This window comes from Salmo trutta, chromosome 32 (genome assembly GCF_901001165.1).
Source record: "Salmo trutta chromosome 32, fSalTru1.1, whole genome shotgun sequence".
Classification (NCBI taxonomy): Eukaryota; Metazoa; Chordata; class Actinopteri; order Salmoniformes; family Salmonidae; genus Salmo; species Salmo trutta.
Window position 1 is genome coordinate 39173583 of NC_042988.1, and position 27134 is coordinate 39200716.

Consider the following 27134-nt stretch of genomic DNA (forward strand, 5'->3'; position numbering starts at 1 on the left):
GGTGAAGTTCATAATTATTCTGTGGATGGTGTATTAAACCACCCAGACACATAAAAGATGCAGTCCTCCTTTTGAACTGAGCAGCAGGATTGAAACAGCTCAGGGATGCCACCATGAGGCCATTGGTGATTAAAAAAAAAGCTGTGATGGGAGAATACAATGTTGTTGGGCCAACCTCAGTTGAGTATCCACAATAGTGACTTACAATGGCAGATTAAAAAGAACAATACAAATATACAGAATACAAATATTCCAAAACATGCATCTTGTATGCAACAAGGCACAAAAGTAAACACTGCAAAGCCTTACATTTGGGGCAAATACAACACATCACTGAGTAACTAACTGCCTCCTTATTTTCAAGCATGGTGGTGGCTGCATCATGTTATGGGTATGCTTGACATCGGCAAATACTGGGGAGTTTTTCAGGATAAAAAGAAACGGGATGAAGCTAAGCACATGCAAAATCCTTGAGGAAAACATGCTTCAGTCTGCTTTACACCAGTCACTGGGAGAGGAATTCACTTTTCAGCAGGACAATAACCTATAAAACAAGGCCAAATCTACGCTGGAGTATTTTACCAAGAAGACAGTGAATGTTCCTGAGTGGCCAAGTTACAGTTTTGACATAAATCTGCTTAAATCAATAGCAAGACTTCTTGACAGAGCTTGAAGAACTTTAAAATGAATAGATGGGCTAATATTACACAATCCAGGTGTGTAAAGCTTTAAAAGACTTACCCAGGAAGACACAGCTGTAATCGCCCCCCTAAGTCAAATGTATTGATTTAGGGCGCTAAATACTTATGCAACGACTATATTTTTGTTATATAATCTCTATTCACATTAAATCAATAAAACATCTTTGACTTGAGTATTTTGTGTAGATTGTTGACAAAAAAAAAATATTTGATTCCTTTTTAATCCCACTTTGTACCAACAAAATGTGAGGAAATCCGAGGGGTGTGAACACTTTTGCAAGGCAGTGTAAGTGTAGTGGTGGAGCCTCCCTAACGCCCATCCTAGTTGACAGCAGTTCTCTAGGCTAGCATGTAGGCCTGCTGCAGGGCTGCCCAACCCTCTTCCTGAAGATCTACCGTCCTGTACTTTTTCACTCACTCACCTGATTCTAATTATTAGCAGGTCACCCAGACCTTAAATAGTGGAATCAGGTATGTTTGATGATGGTTGGATTGAACACCTACAGGATGGTAGATCTTCAGGAAGAGCGTTGGGCATACTTGGTTTAAAATATCAAGTAATAGTTTTAAATGAAAAAGTATTTACAAATGTACTTATGTTATACTGTACATCTACATCCAGTGTAACTATCAATTTACTGTAATATAACCTATATACATACCACACGTTGTCCTCCCTCTCAGTATTTACCTTCAACCTCTTAGACAGTTTGCTGTACATTATTTAAAGTTACAGGAACATAGAAATGAAAATATAGGTTCATCATTATCAGTATTGTGACAGCTAGAGAGGCCAGAGACCTACAGGGGTCTTGAGGGTGAGGGGCCAGGGACACACAGGCTGGTTAGGGGGAGGTGGTGGGGCCAAGGACCCCCAGGGGCCTACAGGGTGGTTAAGGGAAGGATGAGAGGCCAGGGACCCACAAGGGTGTTGTGAGAGGAGGATCGGAGGCCAGGGAGCCCCAGGGGCCTGCCAGGGAGCCCCAGGGGCCTACAGGGGTGCTGTGAGGGGAGGGTGAGAGGCCAGGGAGCCCCAGGGGCCTATAGGGGTGTTAAGGGGAGGGTGAGAGGCCAAGGACCCACAGGGGCGTTAAGGGGAGGATGAGGGGCCAGGGACCCACAGGGGTGCTGTGAGGGCCCCTGCTAGTAGAATATAGGGGCTGATCTGTCATCATTGATGGGTTGTCTGAAGTAAATCTCCAGGGCTCGGTCACTGTGGAGAGAGGGAGCAAGGAAGAGAGATGTTTAGTCTGGATAGAACACACATGGAAGACACTTGAGTCAAACCCCTAATCCCAACCCTAAGGTATTTATCTTCAGTCTGCTGTTTGGTAGATTATAGAGACCCCTATAGAAACCAGAATGTACAATAACAGTAGCCATTCTCCACTGACTAAATACTTTTGTTTCTCAATGTGTGTCTGTAGTTAATATTTATAAAGTGAATGTTAGAGCCAGCATGCAGGCGAGAACAAACAATGTAGTGCTTATTATTGGAGTGAAGTGTTAAACATTTACTCTGAGAGTAAAGAACAGACAGGCAGGGTTAGAAGGACTTAGGAGTCTTCTGACACTTTTACCTCCATAGAAAAACATTATTTTGCAACCCAGGGCCTCCTGGATTGGCTGGAAGAAACCCCGCCTCAGGAAGGAAAGCCAATCAGAGAGGTCGAAGGTTGGAAAAGGAAAAAACAAAACAGGGATGTCCAGCACCTTACTGAAGCCAGACAGCCAATGACAGCTGAGAGAACCAGAGAGTGTGTGATTAGTTGGTTGGCTGAGTGAGCGAGCGAGCGGCGATGGAGGCTGGTGACTTACTGACGTCCTGTTCTTTCAGAACCGGGACATTTCTGGACCCAAACTGGAAGGTAAAGAAAACCCTTGGGTTTGACTGCCTTAGTGTGCATCCAAAACTGCACCGTATTCCCTATGCAGTGCACTACGTTTGAGTGTACTATGTAGGGAATAGGGTGCTTAAAGCTCATCTCTCATAGTGAAGTCATGCATAGTGAGGTCACAATTCTTAAAGGCATTGGCACAGCAAGTTAGTCTGATGTCAGATGAACATACGTTAACTGATATAGGGTTCATTTCCCAGGCACAAATTAAACCTGATGTGTGTCCACAACGGAACCCTATTCTCTATATAGTGCACTACTTTAGACCAGAGTGCTAATCAAAAGTAGCGCACAATAAAAAGGGATTAGGGTTCCATTTGGGAGGCAATCTATTCCTGGTTTAAAAATCATGGTTGCTTGAGAAATAAAAATTTTTTGTTCCAAGACTACAGGATTCATCTGTGTCTGGGAAGCCAGCTCTTTGACTGGATTTGTGAAGAACGATGGAAGACTGACAATACACATTTTCATGCCCTCAACTTAGCCAAGTCACAGCCTGATGTTTGTCTGCAGACATGTGTAAAAAGCCTAACCACAGGGCTGTCAAGGGGACATGTGTAGCTGCTATAGCACAGCACCTTCTCTACTACAGGTTTCCACAACCAGGGGTACTAGGACTATACACAGGGGTACTAGGACTATACACAGGGGTTACTAGGACTATACACAGGGGTTACTAGGATTATACACAGGGGTTACTAGGACTATACACAGGGGTTACTAGGACTATACACAGGGGTTACTAGGACTATACACAGGGGTTACTAGGACTATACACAGGGGTTACTAGGACTATACACAGGGGGTACTTGAAAAGACTCATAAGACCACAGGGTTACTGGTAAAATGCACGTTGGGGGGGGGGTTACTCCGGGCACAGCAGAATTCAGTTGGTGGTACGGTAACAGAAACAGTTGGTGGTACGGTAACAGAAACAGTTGGTGGGACGGTAACAGAAACAGTTGGTGGGACGGTAACAGAAACAGTTGGTGGGACGGTAAGAGAAACAGTTGGTGGGACGGTAACAGAAACAGTTGGTGGGACGGTAACAGAAACAGTTGGTGGTACGGTGACAGAAACAGTTGGTGGGACGGTAACAGAAACAGTTGGTGGGACGGTAACATAAACAGTTGGTGGGACGGTAACAGAAACAGTTGGTGGGACGGTGACAGAAACAGTTGGTGGTACGGTAACAGAAACAGTTGGTGGGACGGTGACAGAAACAGTTGGTGGTACGGTGACAGAAACAGTTGGTGGGACGGTAACATAAACAGTTGGTGGGACGGTAACAGAAACAGTTGGTGGGACGGTAACAGAAACAGTTGGTGGGACGGTAACAGAAACAGTTGATGGTACGGTAACAGAAACAGTTGGTGGTACGGTAACAGAAACAGTTGGTGGTAAGGTAACAGAAACAGTTGGTGGTACGGTAACAGAAACAGTTGGTGGTACGGTAACAGAAACAGTTGGTGGTACAGTAACAGAAACAGTTGATGGTACAGTAACAGAAACAGTTGATGGTACGGTAACAGAAACAGTTGGTGGTACGGTAACAGAAACAGTTGGTGGTACGGTAACAGAAACAGTTGGTGGGACGGTAACAGTAACAGTTGGTGGTACGGTAACAGAAACAGTTGGTGGTACAGAGTAACAGAAACAGTTGATGGTACGGAAACAGAAACAGTTGGTGGTACGGTAACAGAAACAGTTGGTGGTACGGTAACAGAAACAGTTGGTGGTACGGTAACAGAAACAGTTGGTGGTACGGTAACAGAAACAGTTGGTGGTACGGTAACAGAAACAGTTGGTGGTACGGTAACAGAAACAGTTGGTGGTACGGTAACAGAAACAGTTGGTGGTACGGTAACAGAAACAGTTGGTGGTACAGTAACAGAAACAGTTTGGGAACCACTGCTCTACTAGATCAGATCAGACAGTATTATACTGAGTGTGTTACACTATATCCACAGAGCCAGAAACTAGGGTAGCGTCCCAAATTACACCCTATATGGGCCCTAGTCAAATATATATATTTTTTAAATTGAACCTTTATTTAAACTAGGCAAGTCAGTTAAGAATAAATTCTTATTTACAATGACGGCCTACACCGGCCAAACCCGGACGACGCTGGGCCAATTGTGCGGCGACCTATGGGACTTGGAATCAAACCAGGGTGTCCTGTAGTGACTGCTGAGATGCAGTGCCTTAGACCACTGCGCCACTCGGGAGCCCAAAAGTACTCGGGGGCCCAAAAGTAGTGCACTGTGTAGGGAATATTGGTGCCATTTGGGATGCGTCCTATGGCTTCAGGCTATAACCCTAATACAACTGAAAGTTCAAACAAACTAGGATTATATTCACATGGCAGCAAAACTAGAGAAATACTGTCTAAAGAAGGAGAGGAGGCAGGAAGGAAAGGAGAGGAGGCAGGAAGGAAGAGGAGAGGAGGCAGAAAGGAGAGGAGGCAAAAGGGAGAGGAGGCAGGAAGGAAAGGAAGACATCTATAGTGCCCTTCAGAAACACACACATTCACCACACACACCGATACTCAAATGGTTCAAATCACATCATGATGACGTGGCGATCAGAGCTTGGTTGCTATGGGATACCAGAGGTAGTGCATAGAGGATGAGGTGGACAGGGAGAGGTAGGGATGAGGTGTGGACGATGCAGACGCCATGACAACAGACAATATGTGGGAAATGATGTGATGAGTGATGATTCACAAAAAAAAGATGGCAGAAAAAAGAACAACTTTGGCCAGTACTGGTCCAAAACATACTGATGTCAATCAAAATAGAAAAAAAATTAAATTAAATAATTTCAAATATATATTTTTTTAAGTCATTAATTTGACAGAACAGATCTCTCGTCTGAACAAACTGTTTATTAATATATAGATATGTTTTATTTAGAATACTTTTTGTAAAAAGTCACCATACATTCAATGTCAAAGTTCAATAGTATCACATTTCTGATCATTGCACCTAGCATGCTCAAAGATAATAATAACTTTTTATATTATTCAAATAAATATTTTGTATTTTTCTGGAAATCTTTTTACAACAACACAATGCCTTTTTTCAAAGAAATGAAGACCAAAAAAGGACATAATCACTCAGGACATACGATGATAATCATATTATTAAACATATTGTTTGTACTTTCTTTCAACTAGATCACAGCAGTTATGGAGAAAATTAGACAAAGGTTATGGAAGGTTCAAATGGTTGTAGAGGGGTCAATGATGACCGCCCCAACTGCTGAAAGAGCATATTCAGGGGTCAGAAAAGGTCCAAACTGAGGTCCATCAAGGAGTATTTCAAGGAAATGAATATTTCAGACTGACCACTCATGGGATGGCTTGGAGGAGGTCCTAGAAAGGACTGGAGGTATATAGTGTGATTTGAAACCAGATATATTTTGCACTATGAAACATTTATTTATATTTTTTTCAAAATAATCATCTTGATTTAAAGAATCATAAAAAGAGGAAAATACGAAATTCGTCCAGGATGGTAATTATCACCCAGACAGAAGTTGATAAAACAAAAGTGATTCTTGCGTCAAATTTGAAGGGGTGTCCAAGTTAAATTAAGATATTTATATTCCACAACCTAAGTTGCACATTAAACTACCACAGAAAAAAGGAACATTTCAGAAGTAAGGCATAATGACACCGTCGACAAAAACCTCAAAGCATTGACAGGTCACACCAGGCAATGAGTGCAGCGCCACAGGGTATATCAAAGGAACAACAGACAGAATATCTGCACAGCCTCACTGCAAACAAAGGCTACGTCCCAAATAGCACCCATTCCCTATAGAATGGGCCCTGGTCAAATGTACATAGGGAATAGGGTTCCATTTGACACATCCAAAGTCTCCCTTATCATGTTTAGTCATTCCATATGCTTTAGAGAAAGCAGTTTAGTCCAGTTCAGTGGCTGAGTGAGTACAATGACTGTATACAATGTTGATATTTTTGGCACTTGTACTGTACACGAACATGTCTTTTCAGATTTAACAAAATGACACAACCATGTACATGCATGAAAGTCAAAGACAAGCAGTGGCAAAGGCAGTCTCTTGTTTGAGATTGAGAGTTAGTAGTGTCCATTTTGTCTCTCGCATGGACATTGATTAGATAGAGAAGTTCAAAGTTTAGAGTTCAGAGCGGGAAACGCTGCAAGCCGATTGGTGGACGGGCTCCTCCCTGGCTCTCCCTCTCAGCGCCCTCCTCATCCTCTACCCACCAACCGCCACTGTCACCGCCACCGACCCGAGGAAGGAAGGAGTGAAGGAGGGATCAAGGAGAGGAAGAAAGGACAGAAAGGAGGGATGAGACTCGGAGCTCTTCCACTTGGAGAAGGAGTGCGTGGAAGCAGGGGGGAGGAGGGGGATACAGGGCGACTGAGGGGGAGAGACAGGGAGGAGACTAAGGGGAGACTGAGGGGGAGAGGGAGAGACTAAGGGGTGAGATTGAGGTGGAGAGACTAAGTGGTGAGATTGTTGGGAAGAGACTGGAAGGGGGGGGGGGGCTGGGAAGAGAGGGGGAGGCCCCTGTGCTATCCGGTAGGGAGCTGTCTCTGTCTGTCTGTTCTCACACTGTCGAAATCAATTTGCCATCGGGATCAGAACTGTGGAACAAGGAACAAAGAAAAAGGAAGCTTGCCAGGTGGGAAGAGAAGAGACACACTCCGAGAGAAGATGGAGGGACAAGACAGCCACAAGGCAAGGAGGGCAGGCAGGCAGTGGTGGATTTGGGAGGAGCGGTGTAGGGAGGAGAGGGGTGCTGTATCATCAGCGTGTTTTGAGTGGATCAGTTTGAACAAGGCAAGGCACAGAATCACTCATTTTGATCACATGATGAGTAGTGATCAGTAGTTAGTCGGAGATCAGTGATTCTGCACAGTCAGACTGCAGTGTCGTCCATCTCAAACACGCACCATGAGGAGCAAGTACTTCCCTCCCACCTAAACCTCCCACACCAAAACACACCTGGATGTCATAGTTACCGAGATGGGACTCCTTTCATCAGGGTCAAGTTCATTAGGACACACAAAACGCTTTGCAACAGACCTTTGCATTTCTTATTGTACAAGTCCAGGTTAGTACCACTTGTTTCAGTCAGTTTTCCTCTGTTTGGTAACCTAATGAACACGACCCAGGCCTCTATATCACTATCTGAATATTAATGATGATAGCAGAAAACTAACTTTTGAAGGGTAAAGAAATTGAATGTATTGATATTTAAATGTTTCACAGAATCACTTGTCTTTTTGAACAATATGCAAATTCGACCCAAGTAACCTAGAGGCCATTTGTGATGAGGTAATCCAAGTCATCTGGTTGGCAGTGGGGGTCTGGTGTAAGATGAGTTCAGTGCCTCTAGGGTGGAGACACCCTGGGCCCGTTAGGTCTATAAATACAAGATCTGACCCAGAATCAGATATTCAGGAACAAAAGGAGTATGTGAAACGACCATAGACTTGGATAGACAGCTCAAGTGCAACAAAGCCTGTTTTAGCATGGACAGCTCCATTGAGGACATTCACCATTTTGAAGTAGTCAACTGGGTGGGACATCCTATTGGTTATGGAAGGATCACATAATTCCTTCCAGGTTATCAGGAGGGATCAGCCAATGAATGATACTACGGAACAAACATTATATAAATGGAGGTGGTTTTAAATAGCCAACCTTGGATTTATACCTGTTCAGACAACAGGTGGCAGTGTTGATCATTTCAGTTTGTTAACTGACTGTCAATAGAAGAAGAAGAAGAAATTGCCTTCTTTCTTTTAGAGGAATACTCCACCCAAAAGCGATCTTTTGGTATTTGCTTCATTAGTCCATTGTTGACATAGTCCCCAAAAAGTTTCTTGTCAGCAAGATATGTAACTTAAAAAAAACTGAAATCATCCCCGTAAAATATAGCATCATATGATGGGTATGATTTCTGTTTTTTTAAAGTTACGTATGTTGAAAACTTGATTGCTGACAAGTAAAATGTTTTTGGTACTACGTCAACAATGGACTAATGAAACAAATACCAAAAGATCGCTTTTGGGTGGAGTTTTCCTTTAAAATTGAGAAATCCCTCAATGGTGCTACCAATGCTGTCACAGAAGCCATTATGGCAAAGATGCAAAAAAGAGCTCTCTATCAAACTCTATGTAGAAGGACTTGGCGCGCCAGACCAGAGCTCATCAGAGCTCCAGCCTCACCAAGCAGTGATGTCAACATGAGGTCAGAATGATGTAATTCGATATGTCACAACACGCATACATACAAGTAAACACACACACACACACACACACACACACACACACACACACACACACACACACACACACACACACACACACACACACACACACACACACACACACACACACACACACACCTTCCCCATTGTCAGACAGACAGAAATAAATCAATCTCTTCAGATGAACCTAGGTTAACCCCTCCTCCCACAGCAGTGGATCTGACTTCTGATTGGATTACAGAAACTAACTCTGTCCCAAATGGAACCCTATTCCTAATTAGCTGCACTGCTTCTGAAAAGGGCCCATAGGGCTCTGGTCAAAAGTAGTGCACTATAGGGAATAGGGTGCCATTGGGCTGTGGTCAAAAGTAGTGCACTATGTAGGGAATAGGGTGCCACTTGGGATAGAGTCAGTTTGAGAGACAAACATTGACTCAGAAACAGTTGGAGAATAAACCTTCTGGACACTAGTTATATGAAATGCTGTTGTCATTAAATAACACAAGTCAATATAGCAGCTATGGAGTCTGAGGAAAAAGCAAGCAAGACCTAAAAAGAGGAGAAATGAAAGCTTCCTCAGAGCTGGACATCCAAGACTGGTCTTATATAATATATGCCATTTAGCAGACACTTTTATCCAAAGCCTGAAGAGCTGCAGTGTCTCCAAGTTTTAATTCAGACTAAACAGCTAAACTTCCACATCAAAGCAATATCGGTCTTTAATGATCTATACTGAACAAAAATATAAACACAACATGTAAAGTGTTGGTCATGTTTCATGAGCTGAAATAAAAGTTCCCCGAATTTTTCCATAAGCACAAAACATCTTATTTCTCTCAAATTCTATGCACAAATTTGTTTACCTCCCTGTTAGTGAGCATTTCTCTTTTGCCAAGATAATCCATCCACCTGACAGTTGTGGCATATCAAGAAGCTGATTAAACAGCATAATCATTACACAGGTGCATCTTGTGCTGTTGACAATAAAAGGTCACTCTAAAATGTGCAGTTTTGTCACACAATACAATGCCACAGATGCCCCAAGTTTTGAGGGAGTGTGAAATTCACATGCTGACTGCAGGAATGTCCACAAGAGCTGTTGTCAGAGAATTTCATGTTCATTTCTCTACCATAAGCCGCATCCAATGTCGTTTTGGAGTATTTGGAAGTACGTCCAACCGGCCTCACAACCACAGACCATGTGTAACCATGCCAGCCCAGGACCTCCACATTCAGCTTCTTCACCTGCAGGATCATCTGAGACCAGCCACCCAGACAGCTGATGAAACTGAGGCTTTGCACAACCGAAAAACTTCTGCAAAAACTGTCAGAAACAGTCTCAGGGAAGCTCATATGCATACTTGTAGTCCTAATTAGGGTCTTGACCTTACAATCATTGTAACAGACTTCGCTGGCCAATGGCACGCTGGAGAAGTGTGCTCTTCACAGATGAATCCCGGTTTCAACTGTACTGGGCAGATGGAAGACATGGTGTCATGTAGGCAAGCGGTTTGCTGATGTCAATGTTGTGAACAGAGTGCCCCATGGTGGTGGAGGGGGTTATGGCATGGGCAGGCATAAGCTAAGGACAACGAACACAATTACATTTTAATCGTTGGCAAATTGAATGCACAGAGATACCATGACGAGATCCCGAGGCCGATTGTTGTTCCATTCATCCACCGCCATCACCTCATGTTTCTTCCAGATAATGTCCGGCCCCATGTCGCAAGGATCTGTACACAATTCCTGGAAGCTGAAAATAAATGTGCCAGTTCTTTCATGGCCTGCATACTCACCAAACATGTCATCCATTGAGCATGTTTGGGATGCTCTGGATCGACGTGTACGACAGCGTGTTCCAGGTCCCGCCAATATCCAGCAACTTTGCACAGCTATTCCACAGGCCTCAATCAACAGCCTGATCAACTCTATGGCAAATTATGTTCACACCAGATACTGACTGGTTTTCTGATCCACAGCCCTACTTTTTTTTAAAGGTCTCTTTGACCAACAGATGCATATCTGTATTCCCAGTCATGTGAAATCCATAGATTAGGGCCTAATGAATTTATTCCAATTGACTGATTTCCTTATATGAACTGTAACTCATGTTGCGCTTATATTTTTGTTCATTGTAGTTTTATTTTTACTCTCATATCCCAGTCTACTCAGTGCTGTGTATCTAGTCATACATATTTAATCGTGATCAGTCATTCATACCACTCAATGTAACTACCAGGTCAGTAATAAGGTTGGTAATAAGGTTCTTACCTTGCAGCAGCAAAGCGACTGTCATAGTCCTCAAGGGCAGGCTGAAATGGAAAAGAACATTATCATGACACAGTTAATTCCTACATTAGAACACTCCTTAACACACAGTTAATTCCTACATTAGAACACTCCTTAACACACAGTTCATTCCTACATTAGAACACTCCTTAACACACAGTTCATTCCTACATTAGAACACTCCTTAACACACAGTTCATTCCTACATTAGAACACTCCTTAACACACAGTTCATTCCTACATTAGAACACTCCTTAACACACAGTTCATTCCTACGTTAGTACACTCCTTAACACAGTTCATTCCTAAATCTCACAAATCCTGCCATTAATAGTTAATACCTTACAAAGATAACATTAGCATGGCCTAATGATACATCAATGACTGTGCGTAACTGTATTTTAATTTGAATTTTTTTATTTAACTAGGCAAGTCAGTTAAGAACAAATTCTTATTTACAATGATGGCCAACCCCGGGCCAAACCCTAACAACGCTGGGTCAATTGTGCACCGCCCTATGGGACTCCCAATCACAGCTGGTTGTGATAGTCTGGAATCGAACCAGGGTCTGTAGTGACGCCTCTAGCACTGAGATGCAGTGTCTCGGATCGCTGCGCCACTCGGGAGCCCCAAGTATGGTCATGTATGATCACTCACACAGTGTCTAATTTATAGATGTACTTTCAGAAACTCACGTATAAAAGCAGTTATTGAAAGAAAGCCTCCAGCAGATGGCGCCAGAGCCATGTTCCTACTCTATATCCCTGTGTTCTCCTGCAGTATTACTCATTACAGTACATGGTGTTAACAGAACAATACACCAAACTGACTGGAGTCCTCCAGATAGCCAATCAGACCAGACACCTCTACTCTCCAGACTGAATCAACCACAGGGGATTACTGGGAAGAGGGCGTGTTCTGAGTGGGAGATTGTGTTTGTCGTGTGTCTTTAGAAGTATATGGCTGTCTGTTTCAGTTGTGTAGAGAAAATGGTGTAGGGCCGTGGCCTGGTGTGTGTCAGTGTCCTTCCATCTGTGTGTCAGCATCGCAAACACTGACCTGTGTGGTAAAGCCTGCCATGCTGTAGGGCCTGGGTCTGCTCTGTGCCAGGCTCTGTGCCAGCAGGCGGGCAGTCAGGCCGTAGTCGGGCATGGGCAGAGACATGTCGCTCTCCAGCAGGTTCCCGGTGCTGCTGCTCTTCCCATGGTGCAGACTGCAGGGGACAGCAATCATTCAGTCAATCAAATCAATCTTTACTGAACATGAAGAGATGAGATGGTACTGAACATTATCATATTATTGTTCCAGCCTGAACAGTATAGTACTTCACCTTAGTTACTTCACCTGAACGGTATAGTACTGGCTAGGATATTAGCTACTTACTTCACCTGAACAGTATAGTACTGGCTAGGATATTAGCTACTTACTTCACCTGAACGGTATAGTACTGGCTAGGATATTAGCTACTTACTTCACCTGAATGGTATAATACTGGCTAGGATATTAGCTACTTACTTCACCTGAACGGTATAGTACTGGCTAGGATATTAGCTACTTACGTCACCTGAACGGTATAGTACTGGCTAGGATATTAGCTACTTACTTCACCTGGACGGTATAGTACTGGCTAGGATATTAGCTACTTACTTCACCTGAACGGTATAATACTGGCTAGGATATTAGCTACTTACTTCACCTGAACGGTATAGTACTGGCTAGGATATTAGCTACTTACTTCACCTGAACGGTATAATACTGGCTAGGATATTAGCTACTTACTTCACCTGAACGGTATAATACTGGCTAGGATATTAGCTACTTACTTCACCTGAACGGTATAGTACTGGCTAGGATATTAGCTACTTACGTCACCTGAACGGTATAGTACTGGCTAGGATATTAGCTACTTACTTCACCTGGAGCTTCTCCTTCTCACTCTCTGGCAGCACACGTGTGTAAGAGAAGGGGAACCAGCCACGCCTGAGGGGGAAACAGGTAAGATGAGTTAAGATGATGACGCGTGCTGTAAACTACATTAGAGCTGAATCCTCTTGAGATCTGTGGTTAACTCTGACTTCTGTGGAAATCACGCAGAAAGACTTGCGCAAAATCCTCAGTTCTGAATGTCAGTCTACAAGTTAATATGCAGTACAGGAGGTTGGTGGCACCTTCATTGGGGAGGATGGGCTCGTGGTAATGGCTGGAGCGGAGTAAGTGGAATGGTAATACATCATGTGTTTGATGCCATTCCATTTTCTCCGTTCCAGCCAGTATTATGAGCCATCCTCCCTTCAGGAGCCTCCATTGATATGTAGTACTGAACACACAAGCTTTCATTCCATGTCTCTGTGACAGACAGACACTTGCATCTTGTTCTTCTCGTTCTCCCCATAGTGCCATCCGTCACGGGCCTCTGGGACCAGCAGGGTGATGACGTCTCCCTCAGAGAAGCTGAGCAGGGTGCTGTTGTCTCCGGCCGCGTGGGAGAAGATGGCCTGGACACGGGCACGACCGTTCTTCTCCAGCCCCGCTGCCATGGAGCTAGACCTGGGCAGGGTACGGGTCTCACCTGGGGCCGGGGTGGAGAAGGGGGACATCAGTGTCACGCTACACAGCACTATGTGGCTCCTGGAAGAGATTTTACTAAGGAAGATGCTATGTTAGTTGCTAACTTGGTTACTAAGACTAGCTGATTCACAACGTCATTGTTATTCGTATCTGCTTCGGGGAGATTAACCTGTTTACGTGACGCTGGCAGTATACGGTTCTCTTACCAGACAGTGACGTAACAGTATACAGTTATCTGCCAGAGACTAGCAGAGTTAGCTTAGATTCTCTTACCAACAGAGGTCTTGTTCTTGGCAGGCTGGGGCCTGCGGACGGGCAGGGTATTGGAGTAGTGCTCACTGACCTGCATAGAGATATGATGCATTACCTGTATATTATCTACATGACCTGTATATTATTTACATACAGTGTGTGTGTGTGATATATATGCTCAGTAGAGTAGAGTTTATTAGGTACAGTAGAGTTTATTAGGTACACTACCCCGTTCATGAAAATAGATCACTCCTACAGACAGTGAGTCACATGGCTGTGGCTTGCTTTATAAAGCAGGCAGACAGGCATCGAGGCATTCAGTTACTGTTCAATTGAACGTTAGAATGGGCAAAAACAAAATGACCTAAGCGATCACCAATCACATAGAACGCTTCTCAACCAATCACATTGGTTGTTTTGACCCAGTGTAGAAACAACAGTTACAGAATCATCTGCATCCACTTGAATATTAACAGACACACATTTACATTACATTTTAGCATTAGCAGACACTAAGATGGATCCCTGGAGGATACCAATTGTAAATTCCCATCGTCAAGCAACTGTACAATATACTACCAGTATATAGTATCTATGTAATTCTGTGTTCTGTGCTGACCTGTCTCTGGGTGGGGGCCTGTCCCTGGGGTAGGGAAGGGGCCTGGGGGGAGGAGGGTCTTCCTTGGAGCTGGGAGACTGACACCCCCCCCTCTGTCCAGTACTCTTCCTCTCCGTGGAGTCCTGTCGTACCGTTCACCATGGACATCCCATCTGAACCCATCAGCCTCTGGAAACAGGGAATATATACATTCAGAAACATGCACTACAGCAGGGATCATCAACTAGATTCAGTTGCAGGCAAAAACAAATATTGAGCGTATGACCGGTGGGCCGGAACATGATCATTTGTAGAGTGTAAATTTGACGGGCCACCAGTTGGGGAACCGTGCACTACATGACACATTAACAACAGTAGTATACTGTACATACATTCATATACGGTCTGGTATCTATAGTGTGTGTAGGAGAAGTTACAGTATCCATATACAGTCTGGTATCTATAGTGTGTGTAGAAGTTACAGTATATCCATATACAGTCTGGTATCTATAGTGTGTGTAGGAGAAGTTACAGTATCCATATACAGTCTGGTATCTATAGTGTGTGTAGAAGTTACAGTATATCCATATACAGTCTGGTATATATAGTGTGTGTAGGAGAAGCTACAGTATATCCATATACAGTCTGGTATATATAGTGTGTGTAGGAGAAGCTACAGTATATCCATATACAGTCTGGTATCTATAGTGTGTGTAGGTTGTGTAGGAGAAGTTACAGTATATCCATATACAGTCTGGTATCTATAGTGTGTGTAGGAGAAGTTACAGTATATCCATATACAGTCTGGTATATATAGTGTGTGTAGGAGAAGCTACAGTATATCCATATACAGTCTGGTATCTATAGTGTGTGTAGGAGAAGTTACAGTATATCCATATACAGTCTGGTATCTATAGTGTGTGTAGGTTGTGTAGGAGAAGTTACAGTATATCCATATACAGTCTGGTATCTATAGTGTGTGTAGAAGTTACAGTATATCCATATACAGTCTGGTATCTATAGTGTGTGTAGGAGAAGCTACAGTATATCCATATACAGTCTGGTATCTATAGTGTGTGTAGGTTGTGTAGGAGAAGTTACAGTATATCCATATACAGTCTGGTATATATAGTGTGTGTAGGAGAAGTTACAGTATATCCATATACAGTCTGGTATCTGGGGGGGGGGGGGGGATATTTAAAAAGTGAAATGATGGATAAGCTTTTGGCAAAGATCCAGTTACAGAATTAATATTCAGATAGAGGTGTTGTTCATAGGTCATATATAAGCCTCCACTTCTCATCTTACAAAACCGGTTTAATACCTAATTAATAAGCTGCACCATTAAAAGTGTAATATGTAAATGAGTAGTTTAGTTTCCCCACCGAGGGCCAGAAGTCTCTGGCTACAGGCTGATTTAGTCTACTGTTTACTCAGGAAGCAGAGACAATTTATTCACAGACACACTCGCCTGAAATCCAAGCTTAAATTAAGAGTATCAATTAATTCGTTGTAATTAGGTGTGTATTCTCTACATTTCTTATATACTCATATTATTATTAGCGCTTAAACGATTTAAGCTATTAAAAACAAAAACAACTTCCAAATGTCCAGACTGCCCCAACTCGGGTTGCTTGAAAAAATATTTTGGATAGCATTTATACTTTTTAAACTATAACAATATTTAAATGAGCTCCTAATGCATTTCAAATGGGGGGGGGGGGGAAACAGGCCATAGACTTGAACGGTAAAACATTACATTTCTATTCATCTCCTCTTTCCCCGTTTAAACGGTCAACTCCAAACCGACCCAAATTACATTAATTGCATTCAGATAACATTTATACTTCATGAAACCATTTTAAAATTGTCAATAAAAGCTCCATAGGCTTGAATGGGAAGTATTTGGATTCGACTCTACTCTTAAACCGTTTAAGCTATCAATGTCAAACTAATGTTTGTTCAGAGATTTTCAGACTGACCCAACTTAGATTGCATGCACTCAGATTTAATACGGTTTATACTTTTTCAAATATAAGCATTTAAAATGTGCATACATTTACATGGGTTTGAATGAGAACCACAGTAACACAGTGGTAGGTATTTAAAATGGTCCTGCTCCTTGGCCAAATAAGCTACAAGACCAACTTTAAAACAACTTTAACTATATAAATGTGCATAAAATAACTCACCCTCAGTAACTCTTCAACCGTTCAAGCTAGAATCACCAAACCAACTTTCACATATTCAAGCTATCCTAACTTCAAATTCTTAAAAACATTGATCAACTATAACTGTATGAATTTGCATAAATGTGCACAAAATAACCCACCAACAGTAAGTTTTGAACCATTCAAGCTATAGGCACCAAACCAACTTTCACATGTACAGGCTATCAATCAATCAATTGATCATTCACAAGCTAGCGTGCACACCACATTTGTCAGGATATGTACTTCTATAATTATGTTACAGTCTGTTCTGTCGTCTTCAAAGATATTGTATGCTTCCATGTGCTTCATATATTTGACACTGCTCTGACTCCTTTAAGCGCTCTGACTCCTTCAAGCGCTCTGACTCCTTCAAGCGCTCTGACTCCTTCAAGCGCTCTGACTCCTTCAAGCGCTCTGACTCCTTCAAGCGCTCTGACTCCTTCAAGCGCTCTGACTCCTTCAAGCGCTCTGACTCCTTCAAGCGCTCTGACACCTTCAAGCGCTCTGACACCTTCAACCGCTCTGACACCTTCAACCGCTCTGACCCCTTTACCTATCTGATTGCATTAAACCTCTTATTTTGTATATAACTGCCTTAATGTTGCTGTACCCCAGGAAGAGTAGCTGCTGTCTTGGCAGGAACTAATGGGGATCCATAATAAACCCCAGGAAGAGTAGCTGCTGCTTTGGTAGGAACTAATGGGGATCCATAATAAACCCCAGGAAGAGTAGCTGCTGCTTTGGTAGGAACTAATAAAAACAAATACAATTCACAGCTGAATATTAATATTCCCAACACCTACAGAGTAAGAGAAACCTTCCCCAGACATCAACATTACCAGCCCGCTCACCCAGACCCACCACTCACCGCCTGGTGCCCCAGCCCACCACCCATGAAGACAGCCAGTTCTGGGGGGACAGGGAGTGGCTGAGCCCCGGGGATGGGGTCAGAGATGACCAGGTTGGACAGGTTAGACTTGGAGGTGTTCAGGGGGCTGGAGCCCCCCATGGTCAGGGATGCGGTGCCCGTGCTGGACCCGGAGCCCATCTGCTGGGCTAGGAGCATGGCCCGCTCTGGTAGCTTGTTGGGATCTGAACAAGCCTGCTGCCATACTGGGATCTTCTGGGTCAGCAGGTCTTTACCCTGGACAGATAGAGATCAATCAATAAGTCAACACACACCAGATGGGGATATAGACAACAGTCATTGATTAGTGTAACACATGACTACCATTTAGAGATCTACTTCTCTAGACGGAAGCTATAACACATGACTACGATTTAGAGATGAACTTCTTTAGATCCTTGTCGTCTTGACTACAACGTCTGCCACACCAAGCTCTTCTGATCAAACACACCATCACCTCCAGTCCTCTTTCATGGTAACTTTCACTCTCCCTCCAACATTCCTGTTCTGTTCCTCTCTTATATTCCCTCTCTGGTTGGGTTCCAAACAGCTCTCTATTCCCACCCTACTTTGTATGGGCTCTGGGAAAAACTAGTGCACTATATAGGGAAAAGGGTGCCATTTAAGAGACAGCCTCTATTCAGCCCCATTCATCCCAGATAGCAGAGCAGCTTCCCTGTGTGTCCCTGACCTATGGTACAGGGCTGAGTGGGCAGCACTGGAGACAGAGGCTGTGTGTGTGTGTGTAGAACCAACCAGGCTGCACCAATGAGTCCCAGGTGACTCAGGCCACAATCTAGATGCTTCGCTGCGGGAGCTGTACTCTCACTCTCTCGCTCGCCAGTCTCTCTTACTCACTCCGTCTCTCTCTCTTTCCCCTCTCTCCGAGAGGACTCTTCAGCACAGCCTTTGAACTCTTCCCACACACACCCCCGTGCTGATTAAACCACTGGACTCCATGTTCTAGAAATGGTCTGCAGCAGTGTGTGTGTTTGTACGTACTTGTCGCCCCGTCCGCCGCACACACAAACACACACACCAACCCTCCCTCCTTAGTAATCCCAGGAGACAGCTGCACTAACACCCACCCATCCACCCACAACTGTATAACCTCTTTACATATCCTCCTCTCCATAACAACGTTTCTCAGGAAAAACCTTATTATTAATATGCAGCAATGAAATAGACTATGAATATTATATCAACTGGATCTATCATGAAGCCAGAACATCTCCAAACAGCCTGTCATACATTATGTCCCAAATGGTAACCTATCAAAAGGCCCTGGTCTAAAGTAGTGCACTACATAGAGAATAGGGTGCCATTTGGGATGATCCCTTAATCAGTTTTGACAAATAGAGTTGTGATGAGATGACCCCAGGCCAAGGTCACAGAGTTTATTTATATATATATATATATATATATATATATATATATATATATATATATATATATATATATATATATATATATATGATGTATGTGTGTGTATATATATATATATATATATATATATATATATATATATATATATATATATATATATATATATATATATATATATATATATATATATATATATATATATATATATACACACACACATACATCATATTACAGAGAGGTATAGGCGTATCATTCATTTATATGACCATTATAAACAGCAGAAAATATTACTGATTACACCATTGAGACAGACAGATACCAAACCCATGCATTTTACATTGCCACCTGGACAACAAACCCCCCTTCCCCCCACCACACACACAACCGCCCCACAGACCCAGTTGTGTTAACCCTTACCTTGCCGTGGTAGGCGCTGCTGTTCTTGGCTACAGCACACTGTCTGTCCACCAGGAAACAGTACCTCCTGCGCTCCTCAGACAGAGCAGTCTTGTAGCCCTCTGCTATGAAGGTGTCCAGTTCACTCTGCTTACTACTGATGGTCTCCACAAACTACAGGACCAAACACAGGAGACAAGAGGTTAGACAGTGGCCCTCCAAAACACACCTTTATATGTTAGGACCAAACACTAAGTCCATGTAAACTGTGTTGTAAACATCCACTGTGCACCTGTGTGTGTTGATAATGAACTCAGTAATAACAGTGTCAGGTCTGTGTGTGTGTTGATAATGAACTCAGTAATAACAGTGTCAGGTCTGTCTGTGTGTTGATAATGAACTCAGTAATAACAGTGTCAGGTCTGTCTGTGTGTTGATAATGAACTCAGTAATAACAGTGTCAGGTCTGTGTGTGTGTTGATAATGAACTTCTTTTTAACAAACTATAGTTTTGGCAAGTCGGTTAGGACATCTACTTTGTGCATACCAAGTCATTTTTCCAACAATTGTTTACAGACAGATTATTTCACTGTATCACAATTCCATTGTGTCAGACGTTTACATAAACTAAGTTGACTGTGCCTTTAAACAGCTTGGAAAATTCCAGAAAATGATTTCATGAATGACAATGATGGCTTTAGAAGCTTCTGATAGGCTAATTGACATAATTTTAGTCAATTGGAGGTGTACCTGCAAATGTATTTCAAGGCCTACCTTCAAACTCAGTGCCTCTTTGCTTGACATCATGGGAAAATCAAAAGAAATCAGCCAAGAAAATAAATTGTAGACCTTCACAAGTCTGGTTCATGCTTGGGAGCAATTTCCAAATGCCTGAAGGTACCACGTTCATCTGTACAAACAATAGTACGCAAGTATAAACACCACGCAGCCGTCATACCGCTCAGGAAGGAGACGTGTTCTGTCTCCTAGAGATCAGCGTACTTTGGTGCGAAAAGTGCAAATCAATCCCAGAACAACAGCAAAGGACCTTGTGAAGATGCTGGAGGAAACAGGTACAAAAGTATCAACATCCACAGTAAAACAAGTCCTATATCGACATAACCTGAATGGCTGCTCAGCAAGGAAGAAGCCACTGCTCCAAAACCGCCATAATAAAGCCAGACTACGGTTCGCAACTGCACATGGGGAGAAAGATCGTACTTTTTGGAGAAATGTCCTCTGGTCTGATGAAACAAAAATAGAACTGTTTGTCCATAATGACCATCGTTATGTTTGGAGGAAAAAGGGGGAGGCTTGCAAGCCGAAGAACACCATCCCAACCGTGAAGCACAGGGGTGGCAGCATTATGTTGTGGGGGTGCTTTGCTGCAGGAGGGTCTGGTGCACTTCCTTATGATGCCATCTATTTTGTGAAGGAAAATGATGTGGATATATTGAAGCAACATCTCAAGACATCAGTCAGGAAGTTAAAGCTTGGTCCCAAATGGCTCTTCCAAATGGACAATGACCCCAAGCATACTTCCAAAGTTGTGGCAAAATGGCTTAAGGACAACAAAGTCAAGGTATTGGAGTGGCCATCACAAAGCCCTGACCTCAATCCCATAGAACATTTGTGGGCAGAACTGAAAAGCGTGTGCAAGCAAGGAGGCCACAAACCTGACTCAGTTACACCAGCTCTGTCAGGAGGAATGGGCCAAAACTCACCCAACTTATTGTGGGAAGCTTGTGGAAGGCTACCCGAAACATTTGACCCAAGTTAAACAATTTAAAGGCAATGCTACCAAATACTAATTGAGTGTATGTAAACTTGTGATCGACTGGGAATGTGATGAAAGAAATAAAAGCTGAAATAAATAATTCTCTCTACTATTATTCTGACATTTCACATTCTTAAAATTAAGTGGTGATTCTATCTGACCTAAGACAGGGTAGTTTTACTAGGATTAAATGTCAGGAATTGTGAAAAACTGAGTTTAAATGTATTTGGCTGAGGAGTATGCAAACTTCCGACTTCAACCGTATATATATATATCCATCTCTGTCCATCCATCCATCCATCTATCCATGACTCTCTATGTAAGCAACCTTTCGGCTGCAAATAAGGACTTGTCAAGAGTGTTCGTGTTCAGGGGCCTCCCGGGTGGCGCAGTGGTCTAAGCCACTGCATCGCAGTACTAGCTGTGCCACCAGAGATTCTGGGTTTGAGCCCAGGCTCTGTTGCAGCCGGCCGCAACCGGGAGGCCGATGGGACGGCGCACAATTGGCCCAGCATCATCCGGGTTAGGGAGGGTTTGGCCGGCAGGGATGTCCTTGTCTCATCGCGCACTAGCGACTCCTGTGTCGGGCCGGGCGCAGTGCATGCTGACCAGGTGTACGGCGTTTCCTTCGACACATTGGTGCGGCTGGCTTCCGGGTTTTTGGTTGGGTTGTGTTTCGCCTCTCCCGAGTCAATACGGGAGTTGCAGCGATGAGACAAGACTGTACCAATTGGATACCACGAAATTGGGGAGAATAAAGGGATAAAATAAATAAATAAAAATAAATAAATAAAAAAGTGTTTGTGTTCTAGTGATGACGCACTGGGTGACTACAGCACAGTGCAATACTTTACAGTACAGTATAGTACACTACAGCATAATTTCCTCCCTGTAGAACAGCGGTCCCTCTTCCTCCACCAGGGGATTCAGCATAATTTCCTCCCTGTAGAACAGCGGTTCCTCTTCCTCCACCAGGGGATTCAGCATCATTTCCTCCCCGTAGAACAGCAGTCCCTCTTCCTCCACCAGGGGATTCAGCATCATTTCCTCCCCGTAGAACAGCGGTCCCTCTTCCTCCACCAGGGGATTCAGCATCATTTCCTCCCCGTAGAACAGCGGTCCCTCTTCCTCCACCAGGGGATTCAGCATCATTTCCTCCCCGTAGAACAGCAGTCCCTCTTCCTCCACCAGGGGATTCAGCATCATTTCCTCCCTGTAGAACAGCAGTCCCTCTTCCTCCACCAGGGGATTCAGCATAATTTCCTCCCTGTAGAACAGCAGTCCCTCTTCCTCCACCAGGGGATTCAGAATCATTTCCTCATGCTCTTTTCAATTCCTTCAATTCAGGTTACTATACTGAATATATTACAAAAAGTACGAGATAAAACATTGGAAGAAATCCCCTTTAAGCCAAATAAATCACAACCAAAATATTGAAGGAGCTCCAGGGTCCTCTGAAACAGTCTGAGATCAGCCTGTCTCAGCTGTCATTAACAGACTGTGGAGTGGTGGAGAGAGTGTGTGTAGTATTCATCTAAAGGTCCTTCCTGCTGCATCTAGCCTTGGTCCACTCTAGTCAACGACATAACGAGATCATTAGCAGCATTAACATCACAGCTACTAAGCAGCGTGTGTGTGTGTGTGTGTGTGTCATGCTACAAAAGGCAAAGAAAAAGCACAGAGGAGGGGGAGGGAGGAGGGAAAGAGATGGTGAAAAAGACAGAGAGCGAACAACAAACACAGAGAACCTAACCATTCCTGTCATCCACCAGACTGCACTCACACATCATTTACTTCCATGACACAACAGAAGAGAAGAAAACATTTGTCACCCCCACCGCCATCTTAAACGCATGTTTAGTGTGTGTATTATATTATGATGAAAAACAACATCAGCGTTCAACATTCACAACCCTGTTAGAAGGTGTGTGTTATAATGATTCATTCCAATCAATCAGCTTTTAATCAGTTTCTCTAATAGCATTCCCATGTTAGATATAGTCCTCCCAGGCTGGTGAGTTACTACTGTAGTTGGCTGCTGTTCCCAGGCTGGTGAGGTATTACTGTAGCTGGCTGCTGTTCCCAGGCTGGTGAGGTACTACTGTAGTTGGCTGCTGTTCCCAGGCTGGTGAGGTATTACTGTAGTTGGCTGCTGTTCCCAGGCTGGTGAGGTATTACTGTAGCTGGCTGCTGTTCCCAGGCTGGTGAGGTATTACTGTAGCTGGCTGCTGTTCCCAGGCTGGTGAGGTACTACTGTAGTTGGCTGCTGTTCCCAGGCTGGTGAGGTATTACTGTAGTTGGCTGCTGTTCCCAGGCTGGTGAGGTATTACTGTAGCTGGCTGCTGTTCCCAGGCTGGTGAGGTATTACTGTAGCTGGCTGCTGTTCCCAGGCTGGTGAGGTACTACTGTAGTTGGCCGCTGTTCCCAGGCTGGTGAGGTATTACTGTAGTTGGCCGCTGTTCCCAGGCTGGTGAGGTATTACTGTAGTTGGCCGCTGTTCCCAGGCTGGTGAGGTATTACTGTAGCTGGCCGCTGTTCCCAGGCTGGTGAGTTACTACTGTAGCTGGCCGCTGTTCCCAGGCTGGTGAGTTACTACTGTAGCTGGCCGCTGTTCCCAGGCTGGTGAGTTACTACTGTAGCTGGCCGCTGTTCCCAGGCTGGTGAGTTACTACTGTAGCTGGCCGCTGTTCCCAGGCTGGTGAGTTACTACTGTAGCTGGCCGCTGTTCCCAGGCTGGTGAGTTACTACTGTAGCTAGCCGCTGTTCCCAGGCTGGTGAGGTACTACTGTAGCTGGCTGCTGTTCCCAGGCTGGTGAGTTACTACTGTAGCTGGCCGCTGTTCCCAGGCTGGTGAGTTACTACTGTAGTTGGCTGCTGTTCCCAGGCTGGTGAGTTACTACTGTAGCTGGCTGCTGTTCCCAGGCTGGTGAGGTATTACTGTAGCTGACTGCTGTTCCCAGGCTGGTGAGGTATTACTGTAGCTGACTGCTGTTCCCAGGCTGGTGAGGTATTACTGTAGCTGGCTGCTGTTCCCAGGCTGGTGAGGTATTACTGTAGCTGGCTGCTGTTCCCAGGCTGGTGAGGTATTACTGTAGCTGGCTGCTGTTCCCAGGCTGGTGAGGTACTACTGTAGCTGGCTGCTGTTCCCAGGCTGGTGAGGTACTACTGTAGCTGGCTGCTGTTCCCAGGCTGGTGAGGTATTACTGTAGCTGGCTGCTGTTCCCAGGCTGGTGAGGTATTACTGTAGCTGGCCGCTGTTCCCAGGCTGGTGAGTTACTACTGTAGCTGGCTGCTGTTCCCAGGCTGGTGAGGTATTACTGTAGCTGGCTGCTGTTCCCAGGCTGGTGAGGTACTAATTTAGCTGGCTGCTGTTTCAGTGTTGGCGGTATAAGAGTCTGTGTAGGACTGTAGGCTGCGGTTGTATAGTCCCTGTGGGGCGTGTGAGTGCGCATGTGTGTGTGTGTGGGGTGGGGGGTGGGGGGGGGGGGGGACAGGGACTGTAAGCTGTAAGCTCCAGCACAAATTAGTTGACTCCTCCCTCCCTCCCTCCCCCACAGTCATACTGTTCGTGATATGATCAGGAAAATTGAGCAGTCTGAAAATGAGAAGGGAGATTGCTTTCTCCTCTCCCTGGTAAGGTAGCGTGTATTATTAGGACCAAGGCTAGATGAGTTGGGACCTGTCTGCAGGTGGGCCCAACAAGCAAACAGTCAAGCCATACTTTTTTAATCAAATATCAACATACAAGGCTCACCCAATCAGAGAATGTGTAACCTAATGCGCAATTGCGTTGATTCCCGCCATTGGTTGATTTGGGTGCATCATGTCCTCTTATCTCATTAACAGCTGTTGTCAAACAGTGAGTCTGGAAAGACCGTTCTCTTCCTCAGTGAATTCTACCAGATGAAAAGCCAAAATGAGTATAACATCCTCACATTTAAAGCATACCTGATTGTTTAAATTTCACACTATAAAACGTTCTATTCTCGAAAACCTAAAATACCTACTATTTAGAATGCAAGAATGGGAATTGGGACACGGCCAATGTGTTTGTTTTTGTTTCGCATTTGATGTGTGTATTTTTGTCATTCAGAGCTCATCTGTAAAAAGAGGCCTTGGTCTCAGTTTGACTCCCTGATAAAATACAGGTAACATAAGTCTGCTAAAGGGATGGGGCTGGAGACAGTGTTAGATAGTGCTCTATACATTACAGTACTCAACAGTCTCTCCCTAGTACTGTGACAGACACAATACCAAGACCTTGAGACTAAGGTTCAATCTGACATTTTTGTCAAATAGGAGTTAGTCCCATAGGAGTTAGTCCCATAGGAGTTAGTCCCATATACATATGGTTCTTGAAAAAGTACTAGACTAGAAAGTTCCATCTGCATAAACCCCAATGCAAGCCAATCAAAAGCCTGAACAAATACAGACGGACCAATCAGAACAACACGTCTTTGCCAGTAAAAAGTGAACATGTCTAAAAACTGGACTGTGTCAGATCGGACCTTACGGCTCTGGAATATCAATCTGGGTTCAACCTTAAAAGGTTCAATCTGCAATTGCACCCATCTAAAAATGATATATTTACAAATGTCTCAGGATTTTGATACTCTGCACTTTGATACTCTGCACTAGGTGAGGACATTAATGGGTTATGAAAGAAGAAGTTACTACAAAACAGTTCTGAGATCTGGGATTTGAAAACTTTGATGCTCAATATCGCCGAACTATGCTTTGAATAGATAGAACCTCGTCAAATCAAATCACATGTTATTGGTCACATACATATGTAGCGAAATGCTTATAGTCCCAACGTCACACAGTGGCAGGCCACATCTAACACTTCTAGACTGTCCCTGTCACCAGAGGAAGGGCTGGAGCATCCAGGAGAGGTAACAGGGGAGCCCAGCAAAACATGAAAAGCTCCCCCTAGGAGGGATGCATCACTGATGTGATCTTCTGGTCCGGGTTGGCGCCCCCCTCGGGTTCGTGCCGTGGGGGAGATCTTCATGGGCTATACTCGGCCTTGTCTCAGAGTAGTAAGTTGGTGGTTTGAAAATATCCCTCTAGTGGTGTGGGGGCTTTTTACTCACTCAATCCCCTTGTCCCGGACCTGCTGTTTTCAACTCTCTCTCTAACTCTCTGCAATGAAAAGCCAACTGACATTTACTCCTGAGGTGCTGACCTGTTGCACCCTCTACAACCACTGTGATTGTTATTATTTGACCCTGCTGGTCATCTATGAACGTTTGAACCTCTTGGCCATGTTCTGTTATAATATCAACCCAGCACAGCCAGAAGAGGACTGGCCACCCCTCATAGCCTGGTTCCTCTCTAGGTTTCTTCCTAGGTTCCTGCCTTTCTAGAGAGTGTTTTCTAGCCACCATGCTTCTACATCTGCATTGCTTGCTGTTTGGGGTTTTAGGCTGGGTTTCTGTATAGCACTTTGTGACATCGGCTGACGTAAAAAGGGCTTTATAAATACATTTGATTGATTTAAATAAATGTTATTGATGGTCCCTGAACAGCTTCCGCATCACGTCTCACAGCAGCAGTGTCAGGCTCCAGCTTTAGTATGGATCAGTTGGATGTCTCCTAACCCTGACAGTTATGGCTGGCTACCCCTCACCACACTGCAGGCCTTACACTAACTCTGGGATCACACATTTACAAGAGCAGACCTGCTACAGCTACCAAACCTGCTTTTACAGAGCGTTCAGCCCAACCCTGTGGGCTGAGCTACAGTAACAGGGGACCTGAGCAGAGTGTTTCAATCACTGATACATGCCAAACACACACACACACACACACACACACACACACACACACACACACACACACACACACACACACACACACACACACACACACA

At 44.1% G+C, this 27134-nt stretch overlaps 1 protein-coding gene across 5 annotated transcripts in view; it reads right to left on the reverse strand.

Moving 5' to 3' along the window:
• Positions 1–877: 877 nt before the first annotated feature.
• The window catches only part of LOC115171883 (brain-specific angiogenesis inhibitor 1-associated protein 2), a 132194-nt gene continuing 105937 nt past the window's right edge, over positions 878–27134 (reverse strand). For 2 of the 5 annotated variants that reach the window (XM_029729076.1, XM_029729072.1), the window contains 9 exons: positions 19504–19656; positions 17662–17937; positions 14602–14769; positions 14004–14073; positions 13530–13731; positions 13074–13142; positions 12222–12375; positions 11145–11185; positions 5469–6864 (listed from right to left, as the gene is read on the reverse strand). In XM_029729076.1, the coding sequence (XP_029584936.1) occupies positions 6771–6864; positions 11145–11185; positions 12222–12375; positions 13074–13142; positions 13530–13731; positions 14004–14073; positions 14602–14769; positions 17662–17937; positions 19504–19656 (1227 nt within the window). In that variant the 3' untranslated portion in view covers positions 5469–6770. Of the gene's footprint in view, positions 1915–2519; positions 2563–5468; positions 6865–7140; positions 7240–11144; positions 11186–12221; positions 12376–13073; positions 13143–13529; positions 13732–14003; positions 14074–14601; positions 14770–17661; positions 17938–19503; positions 19657–27134 lie in introns of those variants that run through there. The other 3 variants (XM_029729075.1, XM_029729073.1, XM_029729074.1) reach the window with 3 other exon arrangements.